Raw genomic sequence first — 25,385 nt, 5'->3', positions numbered from 1 at the left:
ACTTCACACCTCCCCTGAACATTCCTGCTCACAAAATAATTAAAGATAGATGGGCCAAGAGCTGCACAGCAAAGATAGAAAAGAAGGGTTGCAGCCAGGGGAGAGCTGGCGTTGCGGTCCTGCAGCCCGGGCTCCATCCCAAAAGTTCAGGCTGTGCTCTCCCTGCTCCCCACCACATGGGCAGGAAGGAGGATCCTCTCCAGGGGCTGAAGATGACTCAAAGTGTGTTGTTAAGAGGCTTTCCAGGAAAGAAAGGCCTGGAGAAAAGCTGAGTGTGTCTGGATAGGGTCATCGAGGGAGAGAGCAGCAAGGAACCCGAGCATGTGGAGGTGACCACGTGGCCCACATGGCACCACTGGCACCTGGTAAGGAAATGCTGAGAGGCACAGAAAAAAATCCTAACAAGTTTTTACCTGATTTCCAGCTGGTGTTGCAGGTCCTGAGTTGCTGCTGGTTCATATATCTAGAAAGCATTCATAATCCCCCTCTTTTCATCCCCTGGTATTCAAGGCTTGCTCCCATTTAAAGGAAGATGGCCGTGGGAAAAGCAGCTTTCATAGGATCGTGGAGTAGAACATCCAGAGTTGGGAGGGACACGTGGGGATCATTGAGTCCAACAGGTTTTTTCAAGGAAGCTCTGAAGCAGTAAGTGAAAATTTAGGGGAGATAGAAGATGGCCCCACGTATTCCCCCAAGCCAATGTCACATTTATTATCATTCATGCACACTGACAGCCCAGCACAAAGGTTTATGAGCCGGGACTACACAGCCCTAATATGATACACACCTTCCCAAGAATGCTCCATCCTTGATGGCTTAATTAATTAAGTACAAATCCAACCACCAAACATGCCTGCACACACCAGGTCTGCAGAAGAGCAGAGATGTGTGTAAACCCAAACCACTGCCCCAATTCTGTGCTCCCATCAGCCCATTAACCGCGCAGCGGGGGAATAGGGAGGACAGGGGATTCGTGCCTGGTTTGGTGCTTGGTTTTGTTGTTTGTTTGTGTTTGTTTTGTTTTTTTTTTTTTTTCCTAGAGGCTCTCCGGATTACTTCAGTGCTAAGGCTGGGGTGCCTCCATCGGGACAAAGCGCAGTTCCGAACCAGCCCGTGGCAAGGCAGCCCTCTGCTGGTACTACGAGCGATGCGATGCGATGCTTTGCGTTGAAAATCAAAATTCAGTTCAAAATAGACAATAAAGACGTGGATGCTGGCAGGTTGAGGAAGCCGAGTTTGCGTCCTTTGGGGTGAAATCACTGCATGCTTTTGCTCTCGGCACCCAGCTTTGCTGTGAGCGCAGCACCCGCCTTTCGTGGGGCCGATGCAGCTCTGCAGCCTTCTGTCCCAGCACTGCAATCGACTTTTAGAGCCATAGAATCACCAAATGATCCCAATTCTAAGGTTCCCTGTGGGAACTACAGCGCTGCACCGAGGGATGGATAAAACAGGTTTGTACGTGGAAGGAGGGGTTTGAGGCATTCGATGCTGTAGCAGCAGCACTTGCGAGCCACGGGAGCCCTCTCGTGGCTGTGCTGAATGCATTTATGTTGAGATCATCTATTCCTCTCCATTCAGTCGCTTCTCACTCCAGCTCTCCAGCAAACCCAGCGCTGCAGCCAGATCCCCAAGCGCAGCTCCCAACCTCTGCAGCGAAGGCATTTCCCTGGGGATGGACTCGCAGGACACGAGCCCAGGACCCCGATTTAAAGCTCAGACGAATGTTCCGAGCGAGATTTCTTCCAACCTGCTTGTTTTAAGAGCAAAACGAATGGAATTGGTTGTGGGCGTGCGTCCTTCTGCCCTGCGAGCTCTCCGGGCTGCGGGGCGGCACTGACACCCAGCGGCAATGCTCGGCAGCGGACGGCTGAGCTCCTCGCTCTGCTTTCTCCCCATCGTCTGCCCCATGCTGGGATGAGGGCTGACGGCAAAGCAAACGGGATGAACAGACCCGGCAGCCTGGCACAGCAGAGCGCCGCTGAGATTCCCCAAAGGGTACAAACTGGTTGTACGATGGGCATCATCCCCACGGCCAAAAACCCCCAGGAGATGGGTGCTGGGCAGCACGAGCCCAGGGAGACACAGAAGAGCACAGTCACTGCATGGCTGTGCAGGGCTGGGGACGTGCAGAGGGGAAGACGTTTGCAAGATGCGTGATCAAAAGGGTCTTTAAATCACAGTGACTCCACTAATGGCTTTCACATGCTCAGACAGCCCTATAGAAATGCAAGCCACAGCCAGGGTTTGTCTATGGGGTGAAGGACACCAGCATGCCACGCTGCGAGGGTCTGAGGTGTGAAACCCCAGAAAGTGTTGAGGTGCCCCGTTCTGCCTGCAGGAGTCACAGCCAGGTGTGGGTCGCTGCCTTCGAGCTCATAACGAGCCCAATGAGGCTCATATCGGCCACAGGGAATTCCAGCTACCGTGTGCTGAGGGCTGCTAATGAAAACCAGCAGTGCCTCAGAGCAAAGAAGCAGCCACGTCCTCTGAGATCAAAGATGCAACGAGAGCGGAAAGCAGGGAATAAATTGCATCCTGTTGGAGAGACGTGCCCTGCATCGCCTGCAGCCTTACCTGGCCTAGTTCAGCACAGGGGCACCCCTCTGCCTTCCTGCAGCAAAACCTGGCTGTCAGCAAGCTCCTAAAGCAGCTTTGGGGCTGGAAGAGACAGAGGCATGGCTCGCTTTTGGCTGCTGGTCCTGATTTGTGTTTTTCTGCTGATTTTCAAATGCAAATCTGAACTATGACAAAGCCCCTCCAGCTGCAGCCGGGCGGCTGGGGAAGAGCAGCCAAGGCCGGGTGCTGGGGAAGCACGTTTGATATGAGGCCTCTCAGAGATGTCCCAGACTGAAGCACATTGTAGGTTGTATTTCTTTCCTCCCTTCTCCTCCTACAGCCGCAGAAAACCACACTTTAAAAAACCAAGAAGCAATCAGAGCCTTGGCCCCAGGGAGCGCTGCTATTTGGAGCCTCTGTTTACTATATAGGTAGGGCTGTGGCTTTTAAGTGGAGATAATAATAGCAAAACAGTTGTAAATACATCCTTGTGTAGAGGGAGTGCTGCCTGCAGTGGCCAGGAGCAATTTCCCAACCACAGGAAAGCAGAATTCCCAGGAAGCTGTGATGCTGCTTCACCCATTTGGATCTTTTTAGGATTAAGCTGAGGACAAAAAAAAAAAAAAAAAAAAAAAAGAAACACAAATGAGGACGTGGAGCACAATAGGATGTGCCACCCCCAGACAGCAGCAGGGACATCCCGGGATGTCTCTGTGCTGCACGGGGAGGCCAGGAACCTCATGAACTAATGGGGAAGGAGAGTTTGGGAGGAAAGAAGGAGTCATCTGTATAAGCAGTAATTTCCCTTGCTCCATTACAGTGGGTTGTTCCTCGTGCTAAGCAGGTTCCCAGCCAGGGACAGCATGAGTCTGCCCATCTCCCAGTATTTGCCACCTGTGTAGAAGGGACAGTTCTGCCTGGTGTGCATCCGAGACCTTCATATTCACTGACTGCAAGGGAACGTGGATATGGAGATATAAAAAATCCAGTTTCGAAAGGGGAAGATATGGGTTTTTAATGAAGTCACGCTTCCCCCAAACGGACAGCAGGAGCTGGCTGCGTTGCTTTATTCTCCCAAGCATTTTCCACCAGTCTGATTTAGCCACTCGAGCCCATTGCTTTGTCCCAGCCCGAGGAAAGCCCATGTGGACCCAGCTGTTGGGGCACAGAAACCTCCGTGTTTGTCACTTCTGGAGCTCCCCTGGGGCCCGCAGCTCCATCACTGGCAGAGCAAAGGACGTGGGAACCGCAGGGCCAGCGCTCCCCAGGCACCTCCTGCCCCGCAGGCTGCACAGAGATGCTCTGCAGATGGCAAAGGCCTCGTGCTTTGGAGCCGTGTCCCGAGGAGCACAGGAGGGTCGCCCGGGGAGGTGGGGGAGAGCTCACCCCGGGGCAGTGCCTCTCGTGGTGGGGGGAAAAGCGGCAGCGGGACCCCAGGCCGGGGCAGGACCCCGAGCGGGCGGGCAGAGGTTGTCCTGAAGGGGTTAATGCTGGGAGAGTAACAGGCTGAAGTTGACACTTGGAGGCAGGCGGGGCTCCCGGCGCCTGATTGGCCTCAAACCCCATCCAAAAGTGCTTTTTTTTTTTTTCTTTCCCTTGCTTTTTTTTTTTTTTTTTTTTTTTTTCTTTCACTTCTCCTCCTCCCCCGGCCTCTGGCTGGCAGGGGAGGGGAGTGGGGAGAACAGCGAGAGATCAAAAATAAACCTCTTATGTCAAAGCCGGGGGAGAAAGTATAAATACAGCGGGCTCCGCAGCCGGCGCGGAGGCTGCGGGGGAAGCAGCGCGGGGCCGAGGGCAGGGAGCCCGGCGGGGCCGGGATGGGGCGGCGGGCGCTGCTGGGCGGGCGGGCTCCGCTCCACCTGCTGCTGCTGTGCCACGCCTGGGCGCTGCCTCCGCCGCCGCGAGAGGCGCAGCCGCTGCTGCCCGCCCGCCTGCCCGCTCCGCCGGGACAGCTGGCGCTGCGCCTGGCCGCTTTCGGCCGCGCCGTCGTGCTTCGCCTCCGACCCGACGCCTCTTTCCTCGCCCCGCGCCTCCGCCTGCAGCGCTTGGGAGGCCGACGGCCGCCGGGCCGGGCCGCTCCTCGCCGTGGCTGCTTCTACGCCGGGACCGTCGAAGGGCGTCCCGACGCTCCCGCCGTGCTCAGCCGTTGCGGTGCCGGGCTCCGCGCCGCCTTCCTGCTCGACGGGGCGGCGTACGCGCTGCAGCCTCTCGGGCCGCCCGCTCCCGGCCCGCCCTGGCGCCGCCCGCACCGCCTCCAGCGCCGCGCCGCCCCGCCGGCCCCGACCCGATCGCAGCCCCGGCCCGAAGCCGCTCTCGGGCAGCCGCTCCGCCGCGCCCGGCGCTTCGTCTCCGAGGCGCGCTACGTGGAGACGCTGCTGGTGGCCGATGCGTCCATGGTGCGCTTCTACGGGGAGGACGTGGAGGTAAGGGCTGCCGGTGGCCCCTCCCGTCCCCATCCCCGCTGCCGCTCCGTTCCCTACTTTCCCCATCCCCTCCGTTCCTCCGGGGGCGATTTTCTCCCCCATCCATTCTTGTCGTCCCTGTCCTTTCTTGTCCGCGTCCCCGCTCCCACCGCGTCTGTCCCCTCTTGTCCTCTCCTGTCTCCGTCTCCGTTGCCTCTCTGTTACCTCCTGCCTCAGTCCTCCATCCCCATCGCATCTGTTCCCTCGTTTTCCTCTCCTTTTTTTCTCCTGTCCCCTCTCTCAAGATCGCCGTGCCCCCACTCGGCTCCCGGAGGGGGTCTACCACCCCTTAACGCGCAGAGGAGCGGCCACGAGGAGGGGTTTTGTGTTTGGGTCACCCTTTGCAAACCCAGCATCCACCCCGGGGAGAACAGCGATGCCCCTTCTACCCCGTGTCCCCGCAGCGGAGGGACAGAGGGTCTTAAAGCCATTCCTTCCGTCGGGTCGGAGCCGCGCTGCCGGGTGATGCGCTGAGCTCCGTGAGCATCGCAGCCCTGCGCCCGAGCCACCTGCTGCAGCCGAGCAGAGACTGCGGGGCTGCGGTGCTGCGAGGGGTGCTAGGGCTGATCCTGCAGTGCTAAAAGCGGCTCTCAGTGGTGAGCAGTTCCGGTCCCTGATTTCAGGGAGGTCACCTCCTCCACGTGTCTCAGTTTCCCCATCTCTTGCCTGCAGGCTGTCTGCAGCCCCGTGCTGTGTTGTGTCCCGAGTGCTGCTGTGCAGTTGCATGAAGGCTTGTTTAGGTCCTCAGCTCCAAATGTTGCTCATACAGTCTGAAATCTGTGGGTTTTTGTCACTGGTGACCATGCACTGAAGTTGCTCATCCTCGGGGCTGGTTGGGTATGGGGCTGGTGGAGCAGTCCTTGCAGCTGGAGCACCTGAAACCATCATCAGCACTTTGGCACTGTGGCTTTGCCACTTCATCCTTTTTCTTTTTCTTTTTCTTTTTTTTTTTTTTTTTTTTTCCCTCTCCCAGGTCTCCCTCCATTTCTCCATTCCTACTAAAGCAGAGCTTGCATTAAAGCCCTTCCTGGCAATGCCTGACCCTGAGAAATGTGGAGCCCTGGTGCTCCAGCTGATCTCAGCTGCTCTGCTGGTGCTCAGCAGCACTTGGGTTTTGCGCTTTGCAACTTTTGCTTGCATAACCCCAGGCTGGGCTCTGGAGCTCCAGAGAGCTCAGAGTCCTCATTGCAGAGGATGGAGGAGCAGTGGATGCTGCACAGCACACAGGGGTCTGCATCCTGCTACAGCTAAGGCATTTTGGGGGGGAACCACAAGAATGCCCAGCTGGGGAAAAAGCAAAGTCCCGCTCTGCAGAGCTGTGCTGTGCAGAGCTACTGAGCTGCATGGAGTGGGAGCAGTGGTGCTGTGCCCCAGAGTGTGGGCGATACCACAAGGCAGATGCACAGCAGCTTCCTCCTTAATTACCTTAATTATTTTCCAGTCTGCCCAACTCCCTTTTTCCCATCCCCTCTTTGTCCCAGAAAGCAATATCTTTGCAGCATCTCTGAGTGCTTCTCAATTGGAAGGAAAGCTCCAGAGATGACACTCAGGATGAACAGAGTGGTAACATTTAAGAATTTGGGAGAAAAACTTTCCAGTCGTGTGGCAGCTCTTACGGCATGGGTTTCTCCCCTAAGATTTTGATCTCAGCAGCACAAACATAGGGAGAAACTCCCAACTCCAGCGACCCAACAGCTGCTTGCTGCTCCCAAAAGCACCTGGGGCTGGGGAGCCAACAAGTGCTGGTGATGTTACAAGGAGATGCCCAGGCAGCAGGAATGTTGAGTCCAAAGCACCCCTTCATATTTCTGCTGTGACTTCTCTTCCCGTAACTGTGTTTCAATCGCTGAATATTTATTAAAGGTCACAAGCATTGTTTGCATTCCCTGTTAGTTTCTTGCATAAGCTGTAAGAGATCAAGCAGAAGACAGTCACCATGAGATGCGTTCAAGCATTGCAAATTGTAATCAATGCCATCCTGTTATTAGGGAAATGCTATTAGTGATTTATTTTTAATCAATCCGTGTCATGGATTGAGCCATTATAACTCAGCTGTTAACCTAATTTAGATAACAAGAGCTTGATGGAGGCAGAATTGATACTCACATAAACCAGGAAGAAATTACAGAGTGACAGCAAAACCAGGGCTGAGATTTGGGATCTGGGCATTGCTCTGAGCTGAGGATCGCAGGAAATGGGGTTTGGGAGAACTGGGAGCAGAGGCAGGAGGTGCTGCAGGGGCTGTTTCCGTGCAGTGCACCTGCAGAGCGATGCTGCAGTGCTTGGGATGCTCTGGGACACCCACAGCAGCGCACGGTTATGGAAGCGGCCGCTTCCCCAGCCAGTTGGCAGCAGGGCCGGATTCCTGCGGTGGGATTTCTCTCATCTCTTGGGTGGAGATGAGACGTTCCCTGAGCCTCCCCCTGCAGACCGGTGGCTGCCGGCCGCTCTCCTTGCAAGCAAAGAATCTGCAAGCCCTGCTGTAAAGGGCCGGCACGTGGGGGAGCGCAGCAAAACTGGGTCGGGCTGATTAAGCCGGGATTCCTCTCCTGACTTCTGCGGTTTTTGCAGGCAGATTTATGAGGTTTTAGGAGTGCTGTTGCAATCCCTTCTCTCTAAGACTGGCACGTGGGATCGCTGACCACAGCCAGGGTCCTGCTGCTACCTCTACGATGCTCAGACCTGCTGCCAGTGTGGCCTGGAGGCAAAGGCCCTGATTTTGCAGGGTATCTGAGCTGGGGGGCTGCAAGCAGATGTTTTGGGGCAGGAAAGCAGGCTGGGATGTCTGTGTGCATTGTTTCCAATAGCCGGGCAGCCCTCGCATCTGGCCCTGTGTTTTCTTCCTTCCATCTGTCTGTGCTTCAGAAATCTCAGCGTTTCTTTTCCCCTTGCAAAACTGCTGGCTTCCAGGAAGGGGAAAACAAGAAGGTGACCTTATGAACAAACAAACAAACCTACAGCCCCACTCCAAGCTGGACGCAGCAGCTCTCCTGTTGTTGGTCCTGCTGGGAGGGAGCTGCACCCTGCTGCCCTCCTGCATGGGTGTTGGACCATCATCTGCATACCGCAGTAATGGTGTCTAAGCATGGTCTCTTCCCTGCAGAAACACTATTTTTAAAGAAAAAGAAGACAACAAAAAACAGTTTGGGGCTCTCTGCAGACTTCCAAGTGCTTCCTTTGAAGAAGAACATAAGTAGGGATTTTGCAAGAGGTTGTATTGGAAAGTGAAATCCTTCAACGCTGGCAAGTTGTGAGCAATCGCTTCAGTTCTCTATGCTCTGTCTTATTTATTTTTTCGTTGCTGAGCCTAATCATGGGGCCAAAGGTCTCATGTTCAGCCCCAGCTCCCAGCCCTTGGCCGCAGCAAGGAGATGCAGGTGTGCTGCTGCTCTCCCCGGAGCACTGCAGCAGCCACCCAAAACCCAGCGGGCTCCCACTCGTTCTGAAGATGGGTATAAATAGACACCAGATGGTGGAACAAGTGAATCTGACCTTTTAATCTGTGCTAAATAGCTGTTTGTTCGGTTCACTTTCCATCCTTCCAGCTCTTTCTGGAGCTTTGTAGATGAAGGGCAGGCAGGTGGGTGTTTTCTGAGCTCCCCATTCCCGCTGCTGGAATAATTCCTTGGCTTGGCATAATCCTACAGAGTCATGTCCGGGGCTACGGAAGCTCCAGGGGGTAATTTTGGGAATGCTTTATGCTACTTGTAGGTGGGTCCGCCATGGAGTAAACAAATCCCTCATCCTCTGCAGCAAATGGCTTCAGGTTGGATGTAAGGAAAAATGTATCTTCTGAAGGAGCAGTGCTGCACTGCACAGCTGCCCAGGGGAGGATCACCATCCCTTGGGTGTTCCATAGCCATAGGCAGTGGGCATGGTGGGGTGGGTTGAGGATCTCAGGGGGTTTTTTCCAACCCTAATGGCTGTGTGATTCTAATTGGTTGCACTCACAGGGACCTCATCTGCTTGGTGACTTCTCCATGATAGTTGTTGCATGTTTTGGCTGGGACGTGAGCCATGTCATGGAGCACCGGCCAGTCTAAATAAAGTCTGCTGTGCTCCCACCAGCCTCGCTGGGGCCGTTGTTTTATCACAGCCCAAGGAAGGCTTCAGCTGCATTTGCTGAAGCAAGACATCTGCTGATGGGAAGGTTCCATGGATTTGCTCCTGATCCCATTTGGGAGCTCGCAGGGCTCCCAGCAGCACAGTGCGATGCTGGTACTGCAGTGAGACGGGCGGGCAATCCGTCTGGGGACGAGAGAAGCCACTTTCTCTTTCACAACACTCGCTGTTGTGTAATCGTGCATTTTTTTCTCATGACTCCGGGTCTGTGAATGCGTGCCAAGCAGAAGAGGAATTTCGATGCTCTGATAAGATGTTTACATCAGCCAGAACGGTGCTGGCGCATTTGATGTATGAAGTCATCGCCGGCTGTTCGGCTGCTGAGTGGAGGATGCTGCTGGGCAGAGCCTTGGTGTGGGAGCCCCATTCAGGAGCTCAGGCTGTGGTGGGGAAGGACAACGCATGGCTTGGCCTTGTGGCTGCTCTGCATGGCCCAGAACTGTCCTGAAAGAGCAGCGGTGCTGGGTGTGAAGGCAGAAAATGAAGTGACACTGCTATGTCTGTGGCCTCTGCAGGCACAGGGTGCACAGCATCGTGTATGGGAATGGCAACACCTACTCCATCAGCCTAAGTGGATGTATGATTGTTTGGATGTGGTAGACTCCATAAATGGGTTTGATTTCTCCTTTCCTAGTAAAGATAGGTAGGCTAACAGTCAGACTTGATGGCCTTAAAGGTCTTTTCCAACCTAAATGATTCCACAATTGTACAGAAATAAGAGAAGGTGGCAGGTACACCACACCCCTGTGTAGAGATTTCACCCCAGCTCTCTCCCCTCTTGCAGAACCATGTCCTGACCCTGATGTCCATGGCAGCTCGCATCTACAAGCACCCCAGCCTGAAGAATGCCATCAACCTGGTGGTGGTGAAGGTGCTGGTGGTGGATGAGGAGGGAGCAGGGCCGGAGGTATCAGACAACGGTGGCCTCACCCTACGCAACTTCTGCAGCTGGCAGCAGCAGTTCAACCCACCAAGCGACCGGCACCCTGAGCACTATGACACAGCCATCCTGCTCACCCGACAGGTCTGGGGGTCCCTTGGTGTGGATGCTGGGGAAATGAGGTTTTGAGATAGCCCAGAGGGAGGGGAGAGCTCCCGTCACAAGGGATGGAGCTTCCAGTTGGCACAAATCGAGCCGATTCGGGAGCTTAATGCACTTAGGATGTGGAATTTTGGTTTGCTCAACCTCCTCGGGTGCTGCCTCCCAACAGGATTTCTGTGGGCATCAAGGCTGTGACACGCTGGGGGTGGCGGATATCGGCACCATGTGTGACCGCAACAAAAGCTGCTCGGTGATCGAGGATGAGGGACTGCAGGCTGCCTACACACTGGCTCATGAGCTGGGTAATGTGTGCCTTTGTGGAGCTTTTGTGCTTTTTTTCAGCCCAGTGCCAGCATCTCTGCTCTGGATATCACCCTCTGCAATGCTGACTTGCTAACTAATTTGTTTTTTTTGGGTTAGCGGGCATGGTGGTGATGGGTTGATGGTTGGACTCGATGATCTCAGTAGTCTATTCCAACCTTTATGATTCTATGATTGCTTCTATTCTGGAAGCAAATAGCATTTGCAGCAACGGAAAAAGGCTGATAACTAATAGGAGATGCCTTCTGCTCTGCAGGCCACGTGCTCAGCATGCCCCACGACGACTCCAAGACCTGCGAGCGGCTCTTTGGGCCCCTGGGCAAGCACCATATGATGGCCCCACTCTTCGTCCACCTGAACAAGAGCCAGCCCTGGTCCCCATGCAGTGCCATGTACCTCACTGAGTTCCTGGACGGAGGGCACGGTAAGGCTCAGCTCAGCAGAATTTTCCTTGATTGCTTGGGCTCTTTACAAACTCTAGAGGGTGAAGAGAGTTCAGTCAGAACCCAGGCTGAGCTCTGTCCTCTTATCATCTTAGAATTGTTTGAGTTTGAAGGAACCTGGTCCAACTTCCCAGGCACCTACAGCTCAATCAGATGCTCAATGCCTGCTCCAGCCTGACCTTGGAAATCTCCAGGGATGGGGCATCCATCCCATCTTGGTGTCCTCTTCTTGGTGTTACCCATGGGACCAAACCCCGGTGCACCTCCATCCCGATCCATGCCTCTCCTTGCTGCTTGCAGGTGACTGCTTGCTTGATGCCCCAGCCCAAGCCCTCTCTCTGCCCTCGGAGCTGCCTGGCCGAGGAGCCCTGTACAGCCTGGACCAGCAGTGCCAGCAGATCTTTGGCAAAGACTTCCAGCACTGCCCCAACACCACGGAGGAGGACATCTGTGCCCAGCTGTGGTGTAGGACCAGCAGTGGGGAGCCGCTGTGCCACACCAAGAACGGCAGCCTGCCCTGGGCTGATGGCACCCCCTGCACAGGCGGTGGGCTGTGCTGGGATGGAGCCTGCCTGCCACAGGATGCACTGCAGCCCCAGGTACTGCAGGACAGGGGCTGGAGGGATGGGGTTGCACCTCTCTATATTTGTGTATTTTTATATATGTATATTTTACCACCTGCTGACCGATGCCCAAGCACCGGTGACCCCCCAAGCCAGCTCCCCCTAGTTTTATTGCTCAGCATGGGACATCCCTTTGGTTGGCTTGGGTCAGCTGTCTCAGTTCTGTCCCTCCCAGCTCCTTGTCCCCCCACGGCCCCTTCGCTGGCAGGGCAGCACAAGGAGTGAAAGGCCCTTGGCTCTGTGCAGCACATCCACATTGTTTTTCTCCTAAATCCAAAACACAGCATCATACCAATCACTGTGAAAAAAATTAACTCTCTGCCAGCCAGGACAGAGCTCATAGAGGATCATAGGACCAGGCTAGTCCTAACCACAGCAAGCAGTTCTGCAATTAACTCTGATTAAACTGATTTATTTGTATTGTTTTACTGGAAGAATTAGCAGCGATTCTTGAGCCAGTCAGCAAACTGCAGGCTTCCAGCACACGAACCCGTGCACAACAGCAATAGCTTCACGCAAAGCACGCGCTTAAGTGCTTTGCTGGATCAGGGCCCCGGTTCGCAGCACGGGGAGAGGATCTGGGAGCGGAGGGGGGAATGGTTGCACTTTTTCCACCCTGGCAGCCTCTCGTGGCCTCTTGCAGCCGGCGGTTGATGGCGGCTGGGGTGCATGGAGCCCATGGGGTTCGTGCTCACGGACGTGCGGTGGTGGCGTGCAGTTCTCCCACCGCCACTGCGATCATCCCCGGCCACAGCACGGCGGCCGCTACTGCGAGGGCCAGCGCACCCGTTACCAGTCGTGCCACACCGACGAGTGCCCGCAGGATGGTAAGCTCCCTGCTGTTCCCAAAGGCACGTTCACCCACTCCCCGTGCTTTTTTCCTGCACCCCGTGATTGCCCTGCAGTCCGTTGGATACAAGCAGCATCTTCCTCTCTGCATGCTTCCACTGTCCTCACGTCTCCCCCACATCTCCGCTGAGGAGGATGAGCGTTCCTTACTTGCAGCACAGGGCTTTTGGGTCATTGTTTTGCCTTTCCTCTTAGGCAAGAGCTTTCGGGAGCAGCAGTGTGAGAAATACAACAGCTACAACTTCACAGATCTGGAGGGGAACCGGCTGGAGTGGGTCCCCAAGTACGCCGGGGTGTCCCCCCGGGACCGCTGCAAGCTCTTCTGCCGAGCCAGGGGAAGGAGCGAGTTTAAAGTCTTTGAGCCCAAAGTAAGATATCTCATGATGTCAGTTCCCAATGTCCATCTTTGTACCCATTTCAGAGCAAATTCCCGCAAATTCCACGCTCCTTGTCCGCTCTCCCCAGGTGATAGATGGGACGCTGTGTGGTCCGGAGACCCTGTCCATCTGTGTGCATGGGCAGTGCATCAAGGCCGGCTGTGATCACGTTGTTGGGTCCTCCAAGAAACTGGACAAGTGCGGGGTGTGCGGCGGCAACGGCTCAACCTGCAGGAAAATATCCGGCTCGCTCAACCGATCCAAGTAAGGCATGGGGGAGAGCAGTCCCTGGAGATGGGCAGGGGGGAAAAGCAGCATCAGGCTGTAGGAAGGGAGCACAGAGACATTTGTTCCTCTTGAGGCTGTGATTGGAAAAGCTGCTTTGGCTCTGCAGAGCTCCTGACCCGGCAACATCTGGCCGGGGAGCTTTGCTTGCTCCGTGCCTGTGGGCAGCCCAGGGGTGCTGGGCAGATGTTCACAAAGCCCAATGTCTGCGTAAGCGCTTCCTACGCTCGCCGCAAAGGAAACGAGATCGAGTCAGGGCTTAGCAAAGAGCAGAGGCAGCGTTTCCACAGCTGGGCTCCCCTGCACCGACCCCACGTGTCCCCACTGCACTGCTCTGTTGTCTGCACAGTGCTGCTCAGGATGCAGCTCTGAAAGTGTTGTGATGCAGAAGGGTGAGCTGCATGTTTGACGTGGTGCATTTTGCTCTCGTGCAGCAAAACCTGTTCCTGTTTCTCTCTGCTGCAAACCAGCATGATGCTCAGGAAACCATCCCCCTCTCATTCCCCTTTACTAGGAATATCAAAAATCCTCAGCTCCATAAGGTCCCAGGATGTGGGCAGCCCTTTCTGCTGCCCAAAATCTTTGCTGCTTTGTCACAGAGTTGGAGTTAATGCATCCCGCGGAGGCTTTTGCTGAACAGATAGTAACAAAGCCCAGCACATCCAATTCCATGCGGCGAGGTGACTCACTCAGTCAAATTAGATTTCCTAAATGGTTTCCTTCCAGGGAGCCAGATGAATGGAGCTTCCATTCTCCTATGAATTGTTTGTGGTTGACTAAAGAGAGATTAGCGTGGTAGCTACAGCCAAGAAGAGATCCCATTAAGATCGGGGTTATGGAGGCCAGGGCGACTGAGAGCAGGCTTTGACCCTGAGGCTTTGTTCCAAAATACTCTGACCATAATTCCCGACCGCAGCGTCAACCTGGGGAATGTGTGTGAACCCCCTGCCAGCTCCACGGCGTGATTCATGTGGGGGGATGGGGTGCCAGGGTGGCATTTTGTCACTGTCACCAGGCAGCATTGCAGCACTGGGGGCACGTGGGGACGCAGCCCTGAGCCAAGGGAAAAGCAAAGCGTTTTCCCAAGGGTTGTGCTCTGCAGAAAAAGCTCCTCCAGCACAGTATCCTCAAATGGAGCTCTTGGCATCGAGATGGGGCTGTCAACCCTTCCGAGAGGAGCCTGGGGTGCCTGGTGCAGCGATGCCCGCCTGCGGTGAGCAGTATTTTTGCTGCCCTAGTTCTTGCTGTTTTCTAGGAAAGGCTTTCCAGTTGGCACCAACGAGATCCAAGGTGGCTGTGCTGTTAACTGTTTGGCTCCTGATCGGGTATGAGCAGGGACTTCTGGCCAACGCACTCGGTGCCAGCAGCGCCCAGCTCCCCTGTCCCCCTGTGCCATCAGCACTGACAAAACCATGGGGGCACCTTGGCTTTTTGTGCCAAATGCTGCAGCTGTGTCAAACAAAGGGGAGTAGGGGAAAGATAGTTTCCTACCAAGGCTGATAATTGTGCTAATTTGTTTGATTGCATTGCTCATTTTTGTGTTTAATTTAGTAAATCCTTCCAGCCTAGCGCACATCTGGCACAACTGCAGTGTTTCCAGTTTTGCAGTGCTCTTGGGTACTGAGAGATGGCTTCAGAGCCACGATCTCCCTTGGAAAGGCCAGAAAAATAACCTTATCCCTTCACCCCATGCAGATACGGCTACAATGACATCGTCACCATCCCTGCTGGGGCAACCAACATTGACATCAAGCAGCGCAGCCACCGCGGGGTGCGCCACGACGGGAACTACCTGGCCCTGAGGACCCTGGAGGGCAGGTACCTGCTGAACGGCGACTTCGCCATCTCGGCCATGGAGCAGGACATCCTCCTTAAGGGCACCATCCTCAAGTACAGCGGCTCCATGACGACTCTGGAGAGGCTGCAGAGCTTCCGGCAGCTCCCGGAGCCCCTGACCGTCCAACTGCTGACCATTGCCAGTGAGGTGTTCCCACCCAAAGTCAAGTACACCTTCTTCATCCCTAAAGACGTCCCCTTCAGCAAGCAGAAGGACAAAGAGAAGAAGTCAGCCAACGTCATCCGCCCGATGCTCACCTCGCAGTGGGTGCTGGGCGACTGGTCCGAGTGCTCCAAGACCTGTGGCTCTGGCTGGCAGAGACGGACGGTGGAGTGCCGGGATGTCGAAGGCCAACCTTCAGCCACCTGCGACCGAGCCCTCAAGCCTGAGGACATCAAACCCTGCGGTGACATCCCATGCCCTCTCTGGCGCATGGGCCCGTGGTCGCCGTGCTCCCAGACGTGTGGCGAGGGCGTGCGGACACGCAATGCTTCCTGCATCCACTACACCGGCACCGTCATCGCCCCAGAGAAGTGCAGCTCCCCGGGGCCACCGCCAGCCACTGCCACCTGCCTGCTGCGGCAGTGCTGAGTGGGGACAGCGGGGCACAGGGCTGGGGACACAGGCCACTGAGTGCCACTGTGCCGCAGGCTTGCTTGAGGACGAGAGCTGCTGGTAGCCCGGCGGTTCGTCTACCTCAGAAGGGGGAATAAGGGCAGCAAGATAGGGAGGAATCACTTATTTGTGTCTTTTCCTTTTTGGCTGGCTGGGGCTGCGGGTTCAGGAGAGATGGGGTGGGTGGTGGTGGTGTGGGACGTGGTAAAATTGGGGCTTCTTTGCAAAAGCGTCGTTGTGCAGCTGAGGTCGCTGTCCCTGCCATGCAGCAGCGTGGGTGTGTTGAGCATTTTATCTGCTGTGGTTTTTCAGCTGGAGATAAGTGGCTCGTGTGGCTGGAAGGGAATCAGCCGAGGGCTGGGCGATAGGCAGTCGTGGCGGCTTCTGCTGGATTTATAACACAGGAGGTGCCAGAGCTCTGCCTCCAAACATCCCCCGCAGCCGCTGTTCCTCCCTGAGCTGCAGCCCCACCAGGAACACGTATCTCCTCACCTCCATTTCCTCAATATAAAACGATCCCACCCCTGTTCCCACTTGCAGGGTTGCCCCAAGGATTAATTAAAGCTCTGCAGCGCTCTGGCTGTGAAATGCCTGTTGCTGTCCCTGTTCCCCTGCAGAGCAGACATTTGGCTGCGCCCACATCCCCTCTCCCATCCTCTTGGCTCTGCCTGCCACACGCTCACTTTACCAGCTGTGCTTTTCATTTTGGAGATGAGACCTAACTGGTACCACTGCTCAGCCCCAATCCCTCGAGCCCCGGGCACACGAGGATGCTCAGCCCCAGCATTTGCTCCATCTGGGGCTGGAAGCTCCAAAAGGGAGTCCCACAGGACTGCATCTCCTCTCCCAGCCCAGACTCTCTGGCCGTGCTGCAGATGCTGCTCACTCACTGACCTCTCCCCTTTTGAAGCAATCGCCTCTCGCTGGATGTGTGCTGGCAGCAGCCAGAGCCTTGGGAGCAGGGCTGGAATTTGCAAATGTTTTGTCATTGACATCGCACTGTGGGTGGATATTCGGGGATTTTTGCTACATTTGACTTTCCCCGTTTGCAAAATGAAGCTGCCTCATGGAACTGCTCTTGTTGCAGGAGCTGCTCGATCCTGCCCTGCACATGGGAGGGAGCTTTTGCAAGAAGGGCTGAGCATGATGCAACTGTTTTGCCAGCGTGGAGGTGACCGAACAGCAGGTCCATATTGCAAACCGTGCCTTGGGGGGAATCGCTTTTGTCCTCATTGTTACAGCAGGATGGAGCTTTTCAAGCAGAGAGCTTGCCTTGTCTGCAAGGAGGCTCTGCTGTCATTCACTACGTGGAGATGTGAATCTGGGCAGCTGCAGGGATGAGAGGGATGCAGATTTTGGAAAGGATGCACATTTTGGAGAGGGATGGAGATTCTGGAGAAGGATGCAGATTTTTGGAGGATACGCGGAATTTTGGAATGGGATACAGATTTAGGAGAGGGGATGCAGACTGTGTGCTTGGAGCAAGGGAGGTCACTTCAAAATTCATGTGGACTCTTCCCTGCTGCAGTGCCCACCGTGCAGGTCCGAGATGAGGCCAGAAGAAGAGCCCTGGCTAAAGCTTTGATGTAGAATCCATCCCCTAGGAGGGACATGGACCCCTCTGTGAGTGACACCAAGGGCTGCAGAACCAAGGAGTGCAGGGGCTGAACGTTTTGGCTGGGCTCTTTTTGAGAAAAGCCAAAAACAAAAGCCAGCTGCACAGTCTGGATCCAGAGCTGCTTGGGCTGCAGTTCAGACCTACCTTCGGGCAATGTTCTCTGTCTGCTAATTAATCTCCAGGAATTTAAGGCCTCTCGCTCTAACAAATAGCTGGATGCTAAAGTCATGTAGCCTCGCTGGGTTGTTTTCTTTTCCGCTTTGCAGCTGAGAGGGTTTTAACTCAAAGGCAAGCATGTGTTTCCTCTCCAGCGGTGTAAGCAGCATCCATTTAGGATGGGGCAGATATTTCAGCCTGAGACAGTGCCAAGGAAAATGTCTGCATGTATCAGCCCTGCGTAGGAGCTCTGCAGCCCGTAAAGGCCTTTCCAGCTTTTCACATTTGCTCTGCAGCGCTTCCCCTATGCAAAAAGCTCCCTGCTGCATCAGACCCCACGCTGTGCCCTTTGTTTTGCCCCTGGGATGCCAAAGGAGGAATGCTGCAGCACAGCTGCAGGCACCCACCCATGGCCAAGGCAGGCTGGTGGCTCCTTGCAGAAATATTGCTCAGTTTGGGCCATCTGGGGCTTTCCTGGGGGCTCGTGGGTCCTGCTTGGGGACATGGGGTCTGCTCCTGCCTTCCCATAGCAACACATAGCCTTTATGCTGATTTATCGAAGAGGTTATATATTAGGATATATATGTGTATATATATGTTTCCCTTCAGTGAAGGATTGTAGCAATGTACTGAGCCTCTTGTGTATTTATTACAGATTTCTGGTTTGTTTTGTACAGTAGCTGTCTGTACCCTAAGAAAAAAAAAACAAAAACAGACTGTCTGTGTTTGACCGTGCTGCTCCCACGTCCTTCCTCCAAAGCATCGCTCCTCGCATGGCCCGGCAGCGCCCGCTGTCACCCTTGGGATGCACAGATCCCATCAGCTGCAGAATGGATCCAGCAGAACCAAGCTCGGGACTTCCATTGCAAGGGGAAAAAAGTACCATTTTCTGAATTTATCTTTGTGTTTGAGTTTGAGGGCAACTCTGGTTGTGACTCTGCCTTTACCTCTTCAATAAAGGGTTTCCTGCCTATTGCCTCTCAGCTTTTATTAACGTTTTTCTCAGGCTGTTTTCTAGTTCTCTTCCCAACAGCTAAACAAAGGGTGAATTTCTTTTTAAGGTGCTGAAGTGCGTGCAGCAATACGGCACCCTGGGATGTGTCACACCGATGGGCACTGCTGCATCCTGCCCAGGGCCCCCAGCACCGCGCTCTGGGACCTCCTGCTGCAAAACAGGCGGAAGCAGTGAGCAAAGCTGCACCAGCAGCACTTTTTTTTTTTTTTTTTTTTTTTTTTTTTTGCAGTGGTAGCAGTCAGCACGCTGGTGGCTTCCTGGTGGGACGGTTCCTGTGCGTGCGCTCCGAGCTGGACTTGCATGCTCCCAAAGTCAGATGTTCCCAATCCTAAAGGCTTCAGCAGCAGGAAGAGCAGCGCTGCCCCAGAGGAAGCCGTGCCGGATGGCTGAGCTCTGCAGGAGCTGCTCTTGCAGAGTGCTTTAAGGCTGTAACGTTTTCCATCGCTCCATTTGCAAACATGATACACCCCCGGCTGTGCGATTTTTAGAGCAGAATTTGGAGGGTGAGCATTCTTCCTCTCCTTGCAAATTGCTTCTTATTTGTCAGCTGTAAAAAGCGAGAGCAACCTTTGCACACGCACTCACACACACAATTTGCTTCAGTTGATGCTATTTCACTCCAGTTTTTCACCAAAGCAACCTGCATAGAGCAATGCACCAGGCTTCCCATGCAGCTCCGTGCGAATGCAAAGCCAGGGGAAGCAAAAGGAGAAATTTAAGCAGCAGCGAGCGCAATCTTGCAGCCCACTGGGGTTCCGTTCTTCCTCTGGTTTTGCAAGAAACAGTCAAAAACAGCCCCAGGGGTTCTACTGGGGAGGCTGGGAGCTGGGAGCACTGTGCTACCTTTCAGGAGGCGCTTTTCAAATAAATTTTGAGCTACAATTTGTGTGCAGCACACCCACAGGGAGGAGGGCCTGGGGATTCATGCACCCTGGTGTGCACTGTGCATGGTTTGCATGCACTCACGCAGCAATGTGCACGCACGGTGCCAGGAGGTGCGTGTATGCACAATCCCGGTTCATGCATGTATGCATGCACGCACTGGGGTGGTTGGTGCACGCATCTTTGGTCCCCTCATGCACGCACCGAGGTGCTCTGTGTGCACGCTCTGATTAATGCACGCTCCCGATGAATGCACGCATGCACCGCCTGACTGCTCACTGCACCCCGCGCCTGAGGGTTCGCGCTCCCAATCCGTGCATGCACGCATACAGCGCGGCGTCCCACGTGCCCGCTGATGCACAACTGCGGCCCTCCCGCCACACCGCCGGACGCCCGCAAGGCTCCCCGCACGTTCGCGAACCCCCGCAGCCGCGCTCACTGCGCACGCGCGATCCCATCGGCCCCGCCCCTCCCTCCGGCCCCGCCCCCCCGCGCCGCGCTGCACTGTGGGACACAAACAAAGTGCCCGGCCGGGCGGCGCGGCGCGCGGGAGCTCGGACCGTCGGATCCCTCCCGCGGCCCCCGCCCCTCCCCTTCCCCTTCCCGCCGAGCTGCAGCGCGCCGCCCCGCCGCCAACGGCCGCGCACTCGGGGCTGCTCCCCCTTTCCCCCCCCACCCCGCCTCAGCGCCCCGCCAGCACCGCGCCTGAGGGGGAGGCGGCGGCGGCGGCGGCGGCGGCGGCGGCGGCGGCCTCTGCTCCTCCTCCGCCTCCCTCCGCCATGGCCCGGCCAGCGCCGAGATAGGGGGCTCGGCCTCCAGCGCCCGCCGGGCCCAGCGACCGCAGGTAAGGGCTGGGCTCGGGGCGGCCCTGAGGGGAGAGCGCGCGCGCGCGCGTGTGTGTGTGTGTGTGTGTGCGCGTGTGCGTGTGGGGGGGCGGCGCCGGGCGCCCTCCTGTCCCGACCCCTTCTGTTCTGCTGTCGAGGCCCTCGGGCCGTCCCTGTGCAGCCCGCGGCCTTTTGTTGTGTCCCCCTCCCCCGCCGCCGCCCATCTGCCGGGGGCCGCGACCCGCGGGGGGTGCGGGGCTCAGCTGTGCGCGATGCGCGTCCCGATCCGCCGCACGTATCGACGTAAACATTGGCACATGGGGATGCGGAGAGGGGAGGTGGTGCTTTTGGCTGCTCGGAGCCTGTCGTTTCTTGTGTAGGAACGCTCAAGCTGGGGATCTTGCTGGCTTCTGGAGCCCCCCGTGCTGCTTTTCGTGCATGAGTGTGCTGGGCCGCTGCAGCCCATGGAGCACAGCCGACCCGGGGGGCTTTGTCCTGTCCTCAGAAACCTCTGAGTTATTGAGAATGATGAAGTGCTGGAACAGCTGCCCAAAGAGGCTGTGGATGCCTTGTCCATCCCTGGAGGTGTTCAAGGCCAGGTTGGATGGGGCCCTGGGCAGGGAGGTTGGTGGCCCTTCATGTGGTAGGAGGATTTGGAACTTCATGATCCTTGAAGTCCCTTCCAACCCTGCCCATTCTGTGAGTTCTTCCACCCCAATAGAGGAACACACGTCTTCCTGCAGACCTGCTGGCAGCTCCTTCATCTCCCTGCACTTTGGGGTTACCACTTCTGAGGGCAGCCTGCTGTGCCTTCTGTAATGGTTATCCCATTGACTGTCTACAAGAGCTGGTTATCCCATTGACCAAGAGCTGGCACATCCCACACGTGTTTGCACACCTTGATGTTTTGCCCCCAGCCTTTGGAATGCAGGCATTTCTCCTGCACATTCCCAAGCAGGAGGCTTCTGTTGTCTTCTAGTGTCCTATCTGTTCCCATAGACACCTCATGGCATTGCTGGGTGCCTGCTCCCATGTGTGGTACTCCTTGCTGTGTGTGCCAGAGGGGTCACCCAGCTGTGCCCTGCAGTTTGTGGGTGCATCTGGATTGCTTTTCTACATGGGAGTACTGTGTGTCTTCCCTAAGCATCTGCAGATCTCAAGTTGGACATCACTGGTCAAAAATGCACTGCATTTCTTTTCTCTAGTCACACATGTAATTTGGAAGTCTCCTGATTCTTGTCTGTCAAGAGACAGTTCCCATTCAGCCTTTCTCACATGTTTCCAGAAGCTCTAGCATTCACTCTTTTCCTCACACGAAGTCCTAGGTTTGCCATATTATCATGAGGGAAATTTCTCAGCTTTCCCACTTATACGTTTGCCTCCTGTGTTTTCTCCATTCTTTTCTCCTGGCTTCTCTTTAGGTGGAGGTCACCCAGCCCACCTGCTGAGCTGACCTCTGGTTTCTAGCAGCAAGTTGTTGTACATGGAGTGACGTGGGACTGTCTGTGAACCCTGCAAGGTGATACTGGGTGGGAATGGCTGCCTGGCACAGGCTGGTGTCCAGGAGTCTCATGGGGCATTTCACATGTGCTGCTCTTCTGCCATTGAGCTCTCCTGTTGCATCTTGATATCCATGTGTAACGCAGATCCAAGGCGTGATGTGCCTGGAGAGGTTGCCTGGGTCTGAGTGAATCTATTTAAGATAGAGCTGAACAAGTGTTAACCTGCTAGCTTGCATATAGCTCTACCAATATAAATACTTCCATTGATGTAAAGCTGTTTATACCAGAAACTAGTTATAATACTGTAAGTGTGTCTCCCTGGGGACGACTTCTGTTTAAACAGCTGGTTTTAATCTGAAACTCTAATTGGTGTGAACACTCAAAGCCATCCCTTTCCAGGGGAAGGGAATTTCCAGCCCTTGCTTTTTGTCTCCCCAGGTGGATGCTGGTTGTGTGGATGCTCACCTGTGAGGAGGAGGGATCACTTTTGCTTTCCCACGCAGAAGGTTTTGCACTGTTGTTTTTTTTGTTGTTGTTCTTGTTTTTTAACAGGGTGAGAGAATTCCTCTTTTTCTGAGTGTCAAGTTTAGAGGGAGGAGTGTCTTCGTGTATTTTTTCTGTAGCACGTAAGAGAAGTAGTTAGCAAGTGAAATTGAACCCTTGCCATGTTTTTTTGCAACAGGAGGTTAATCATAAACTGGCAACTTTTAAAAGGGTGATTTCTCTCTGTGGTGTCAGTAGCAAATGTCTGCTGTGCTGAGCGTCTGGTCGGCTATTTGCTAGGAGGGGAGAAAGAAAATACAGCTTCCCTTGTGTGTGTGTGTGAAGCTGAACAAGTGTCCAAACGTTATTTCTGGAGGCTTTTTATGTTTGTGTCCTTCTCCTGAATGGCTGTGTGATGCCTGCTGTAAGATGGATGGTGCTTGTGTGATCTCATGTGGCCCTGGCAGAGAGGAGGCCTTGGGTCTTTTGCACTGGTGTTGGTTTCTGCACATCTAGCGTTTCACTGGCGGAGTCTGTTGCATGTGTAAACTTATTTCTTGATGATCTTTGAGAACACTTGGGTATATTTCTACAGGAAGATGTGATGATAAATGTAACAGCTCTTGAAGGCATTGTAGTTCACTAACTTAAAGGAGAAGAAAACCAAACTGTGACAGATCAGTGAGTGATGCTCTTGCTGCTGGTATGTGACGAGGAAGGAGATGTCCCTTGACGTAGAAGGGATTGTCTGTTGACATACTTCTATCTTGCCTGGTTGTAAGTAGGTTATTCCTGTTCAAATTATGCAACTGTGCAGACAGCCAGACTTCAGGAATTCCAAATACTTCAATGTGTCAAGTGCTGACTTCTAAATTAAATGCTATGGTTGCAGAGCTGTTCACAGCCTGTCGCTTGAATTATGACATCAGTTTTGGAATTGTCTTGCTGAAAAGGGGCAGCAACTTAATTACTTCCCTTTGAGTAAGTGTTCGATTTCAGGAGTAAAACTAGATGGGAGATGTGCCTTCTGTGGCACTATTTCAGTAGTCAATGATTGCTATTTTGGCAGTTTTGAGGAGGAAAAAAAAATACTGGGAATGTTGGTTTACATAAGAAATCTATGGCAGCTCCTTGTTGCCGTGGTGGATGCTGCTGTTGCTTTGGAAGATGCAGTTTTTAGCAAATAGATCCAATTAAATAGTTGTGTACTTACTGCTACGTAAACACAGGAGTCCATTACTCTCAGCTTGCTTTGGAGTTCAAATTGATTCTTCTAATGGTTTCACGGGATGAAAACAAATGTCTGTGGAAGGTGCACAAATGAAATGGTGATGGCAGGGAATGAACTGCAGCCTGGTTAAAATGGCATTTGGATGTACGGATGGAAGGGGTGAACTGTAAAGGCTGGGAATTTCATTTAATTCTCTCCTATTTAATCAACTTAAGGAAGTGACTTAAACTATACATAATTTGCAGATAGTGTGTTTTTAATATGTTACAGTGTAGAGCTGGGGAAATAAACCTGTTCATGTGAAATAATTATCAGAACATGTGAATGATGGGATAATAAGGGCTGCGGAGTGCGTGTGGAGCTTGGCATGTGTTCTGTGACAGTGGCCAGAAGTAATTCATAAGGGGAAAGAAGCAGAGCAGGCAGATGAGGGACTGATGGCTCCTCGGGTGTCTGCCAGCAGCCAGAGATGGCCTGAGCCAGAGGAGCTGTGCAGGCTGTGGGTTATGATGCCTGGTGCATTCGTCAGCTGTGGATTTGCCTAAACCTTTGGAGCAGTTTATACCTTTAGCTTCTACGTTATGCTATGCAATGAATTCCACAACTTGGGCAAAAATATTTCCTGTTGGTTTTTTTTTTTGTAGCCCCAATGCATGGTAACTTCATTGAGCACCTCCTAGTTTTTGTAGCAGGAGAAAGAATAAAGAATCTTTTTTTCCCAGTAGCTTTTTCATTTGCAATTGTATAGATGTGTGTTCTGCTTTCTTTGGGTTTTGTTTTCTTTTCCTTTCCAAGCTGGATTGTCCTAGTCTTTTGTACCTCTGTCTGCAGACTGTTCTGCAATGCCTTTTTTTTTTTTTTGAGGTCTGCTATGTTCTTTAGAGGTGATTTGACCACAAGATTTGCCTGCTTTACCCAAGAAGGTTGAATAAAGGCCTTTTCTTCCAGAGCAGTAAGGCATGTTTTCTAATAGAGGGACACCTTCTCACTCATCTATGATAACATCCTACTGTATGTAGTATTTTTATGGCCAAAAATGCAACAGAGACCCAGGAGCCCTGGAGATGTTTGGTGGGCTCAGGTGTGTTAATCTCACGTTAGGAGCTGGTGATTACAGAGTGCTGCAGCTCTCCAGGTCTAACAGTTCCTGCAGTTTTCTTTTTCTGTAGTGCATAAATGTACCCATGATAGGAATGACTCCAAGAAGTTTGTGAAATGCTACTAGAATGCTACAGAGTTAAAACAAACCACCAGATAGTCTTTATTCCCAGCCTGAGCCATGCGTTTGGTCCTCCCAGTCCAGGTTTGGCCATACAAAGTAAGAAAGTGAGAAAGCTTGTGGTGTTGCTGTTCCTGCATTAGCTGACTTGTGGATAAACACAAGGATTTTCAGTTTTGGGGGCAGGAAGAACTCCTTTCAGGCATTTAATTTTACCTGCATAATTGAGTCATTAGGAAAATAAAGGGTATGCATGGTGCTAAAAGGCCGATGACACAATCACATTCCTGCCTTGCTTAAACTTGCTCAGGATTCTTTATAGGCACTTTGGTGGAAAGGTGGCTGTTTGTTTCTGTGTCTGGGCACCTGACAGGCTGGCCGTGCTCCATGCTGTCTGCATCCATAACACCTTGAGATGGTCTGTGGTGTGGTGAGGTTGGATGTGATGTGTGACTTCACCTCAGTGTCTCCCCTTTGCTCCTCACACGGGATTTCCATGCTGCTGCTTGTCAGTGCAAGCTCTTTGCACTGCTGCCATTCACGGGGCTAGAATGCTTCGGGGAGGTTGGAGGCTCGCACTATGCTTCAGATAAATTCTTCTGTTGTAGTTACTGTGTATTTCATTAAGGTGTAACGCTTCCTTGCTAATCTGAAATAAGAGCTAGAGAAGGAAAGCTGTCATTTATTGTAATAAAACTGAATACTGAAACAACAGCTCGGTTGACAGGTAAGCTTTATGCAGAACTAGTAAAAACTAGCACTTAGCCAAATTTGGCTGTCACAAACCTAATGATTGTGATATTCAGTTACAGTCTTTTGTTTCTGTAAAAGGAGGTTTGTCACTTCCAAGTGACAAAAATTAAAGCCTTGCATACAGCAAAGTAGGAGACACTGCTTGGGGTGGCAGCAGGGGGTGGGGAGGA

General features: G+C 53.7%; 2 protein-coding genes and 1 long non-coding RNA gene across 6 annotated transcripts in view; 2 read left to right on the top strand and 1 right to left on the bottom strand.

Annotated features, from left to right (window-relative positions):
- Positions 1–4,176: 4,176 nt before the first annotated feature.
- ADAMTS8 (ADAM metallopeptidase with thrombospondin type 1 motif 8) lies at positions 4,177–18,279 on the top strand. The gene is made up of 9 exons (XM_085209162.1): positions 4,177–4,979; positions 9,925–10,164; positions 10,352–10,484; positions 10,760–10,927; positions 11,247–11,545; positions 12,213–12,396; positions 12,614–12,786; positions 12,884–13,059; positions 14,776–18,279. The coding sequence occupies exons 1-9, from the start codon at positions 4,374–4,376 to the stop codon at positions 15,506–15,508; spliced, it is 2,712 nt and encodes a 903-aa protein (XP_085065288.1). The 5' UTR covers positions 4,177–4,373; the 3' UTR covers positions 15,509–18,279.
- Positions 16,876–19,670, bottom strand: LOC146542752 (uncharacterized). The gene is made up of 2 exons (XR_014879680.1): positions 19,534–19,670; positions 16,876–18,868 (listed from the first exon to the last, which is right to left on the bottom strand). It is a non-coding gene; the product is annotated as an uncharacterized LOC146542752 (long non-coding RNA).
- A 190-nt stretch (positions 19,671–19,860) lies between these two features.
- Positions 19,861–25,385, top strand: part of ZBTB44 (zinc finger and BTB domain containing 44) — a 37,908-nt gene continuing 32,383 nt past the window's right edge. For 2 of the 4 annotated variants that reach the window (XM_085209170.1, XM_085209169.1), the window contains exon 1: positions 19,861–20,047. The gene's annotated coding sequence lies outside the window, so the exon portion shown is untranslated. The remainder of the gene's footprint in view (positions 20,048–25,385) is intronic. The other 2 variants (XM_085209167.1, XM_085209168.1) reach the window with 1 other exon arrangement.

The sequence above is a fragment of the Meleagris gallopavo genome, chromosome 26 (assembly GCF_905368555.1).
Source record: "Meleagris gallopavo chromosome 26, MGAL_WU_HG_1.1, whole genome shotgun sequence".
NCBI lineage: Eukaryota > Metazoa > Chordata > Aves > Galliformes > Phasianidae > Meleagris > Meleagris gallopavo.
This window is presented reverse-complemented; position numbering and strand designations above follow the sequence as displayed.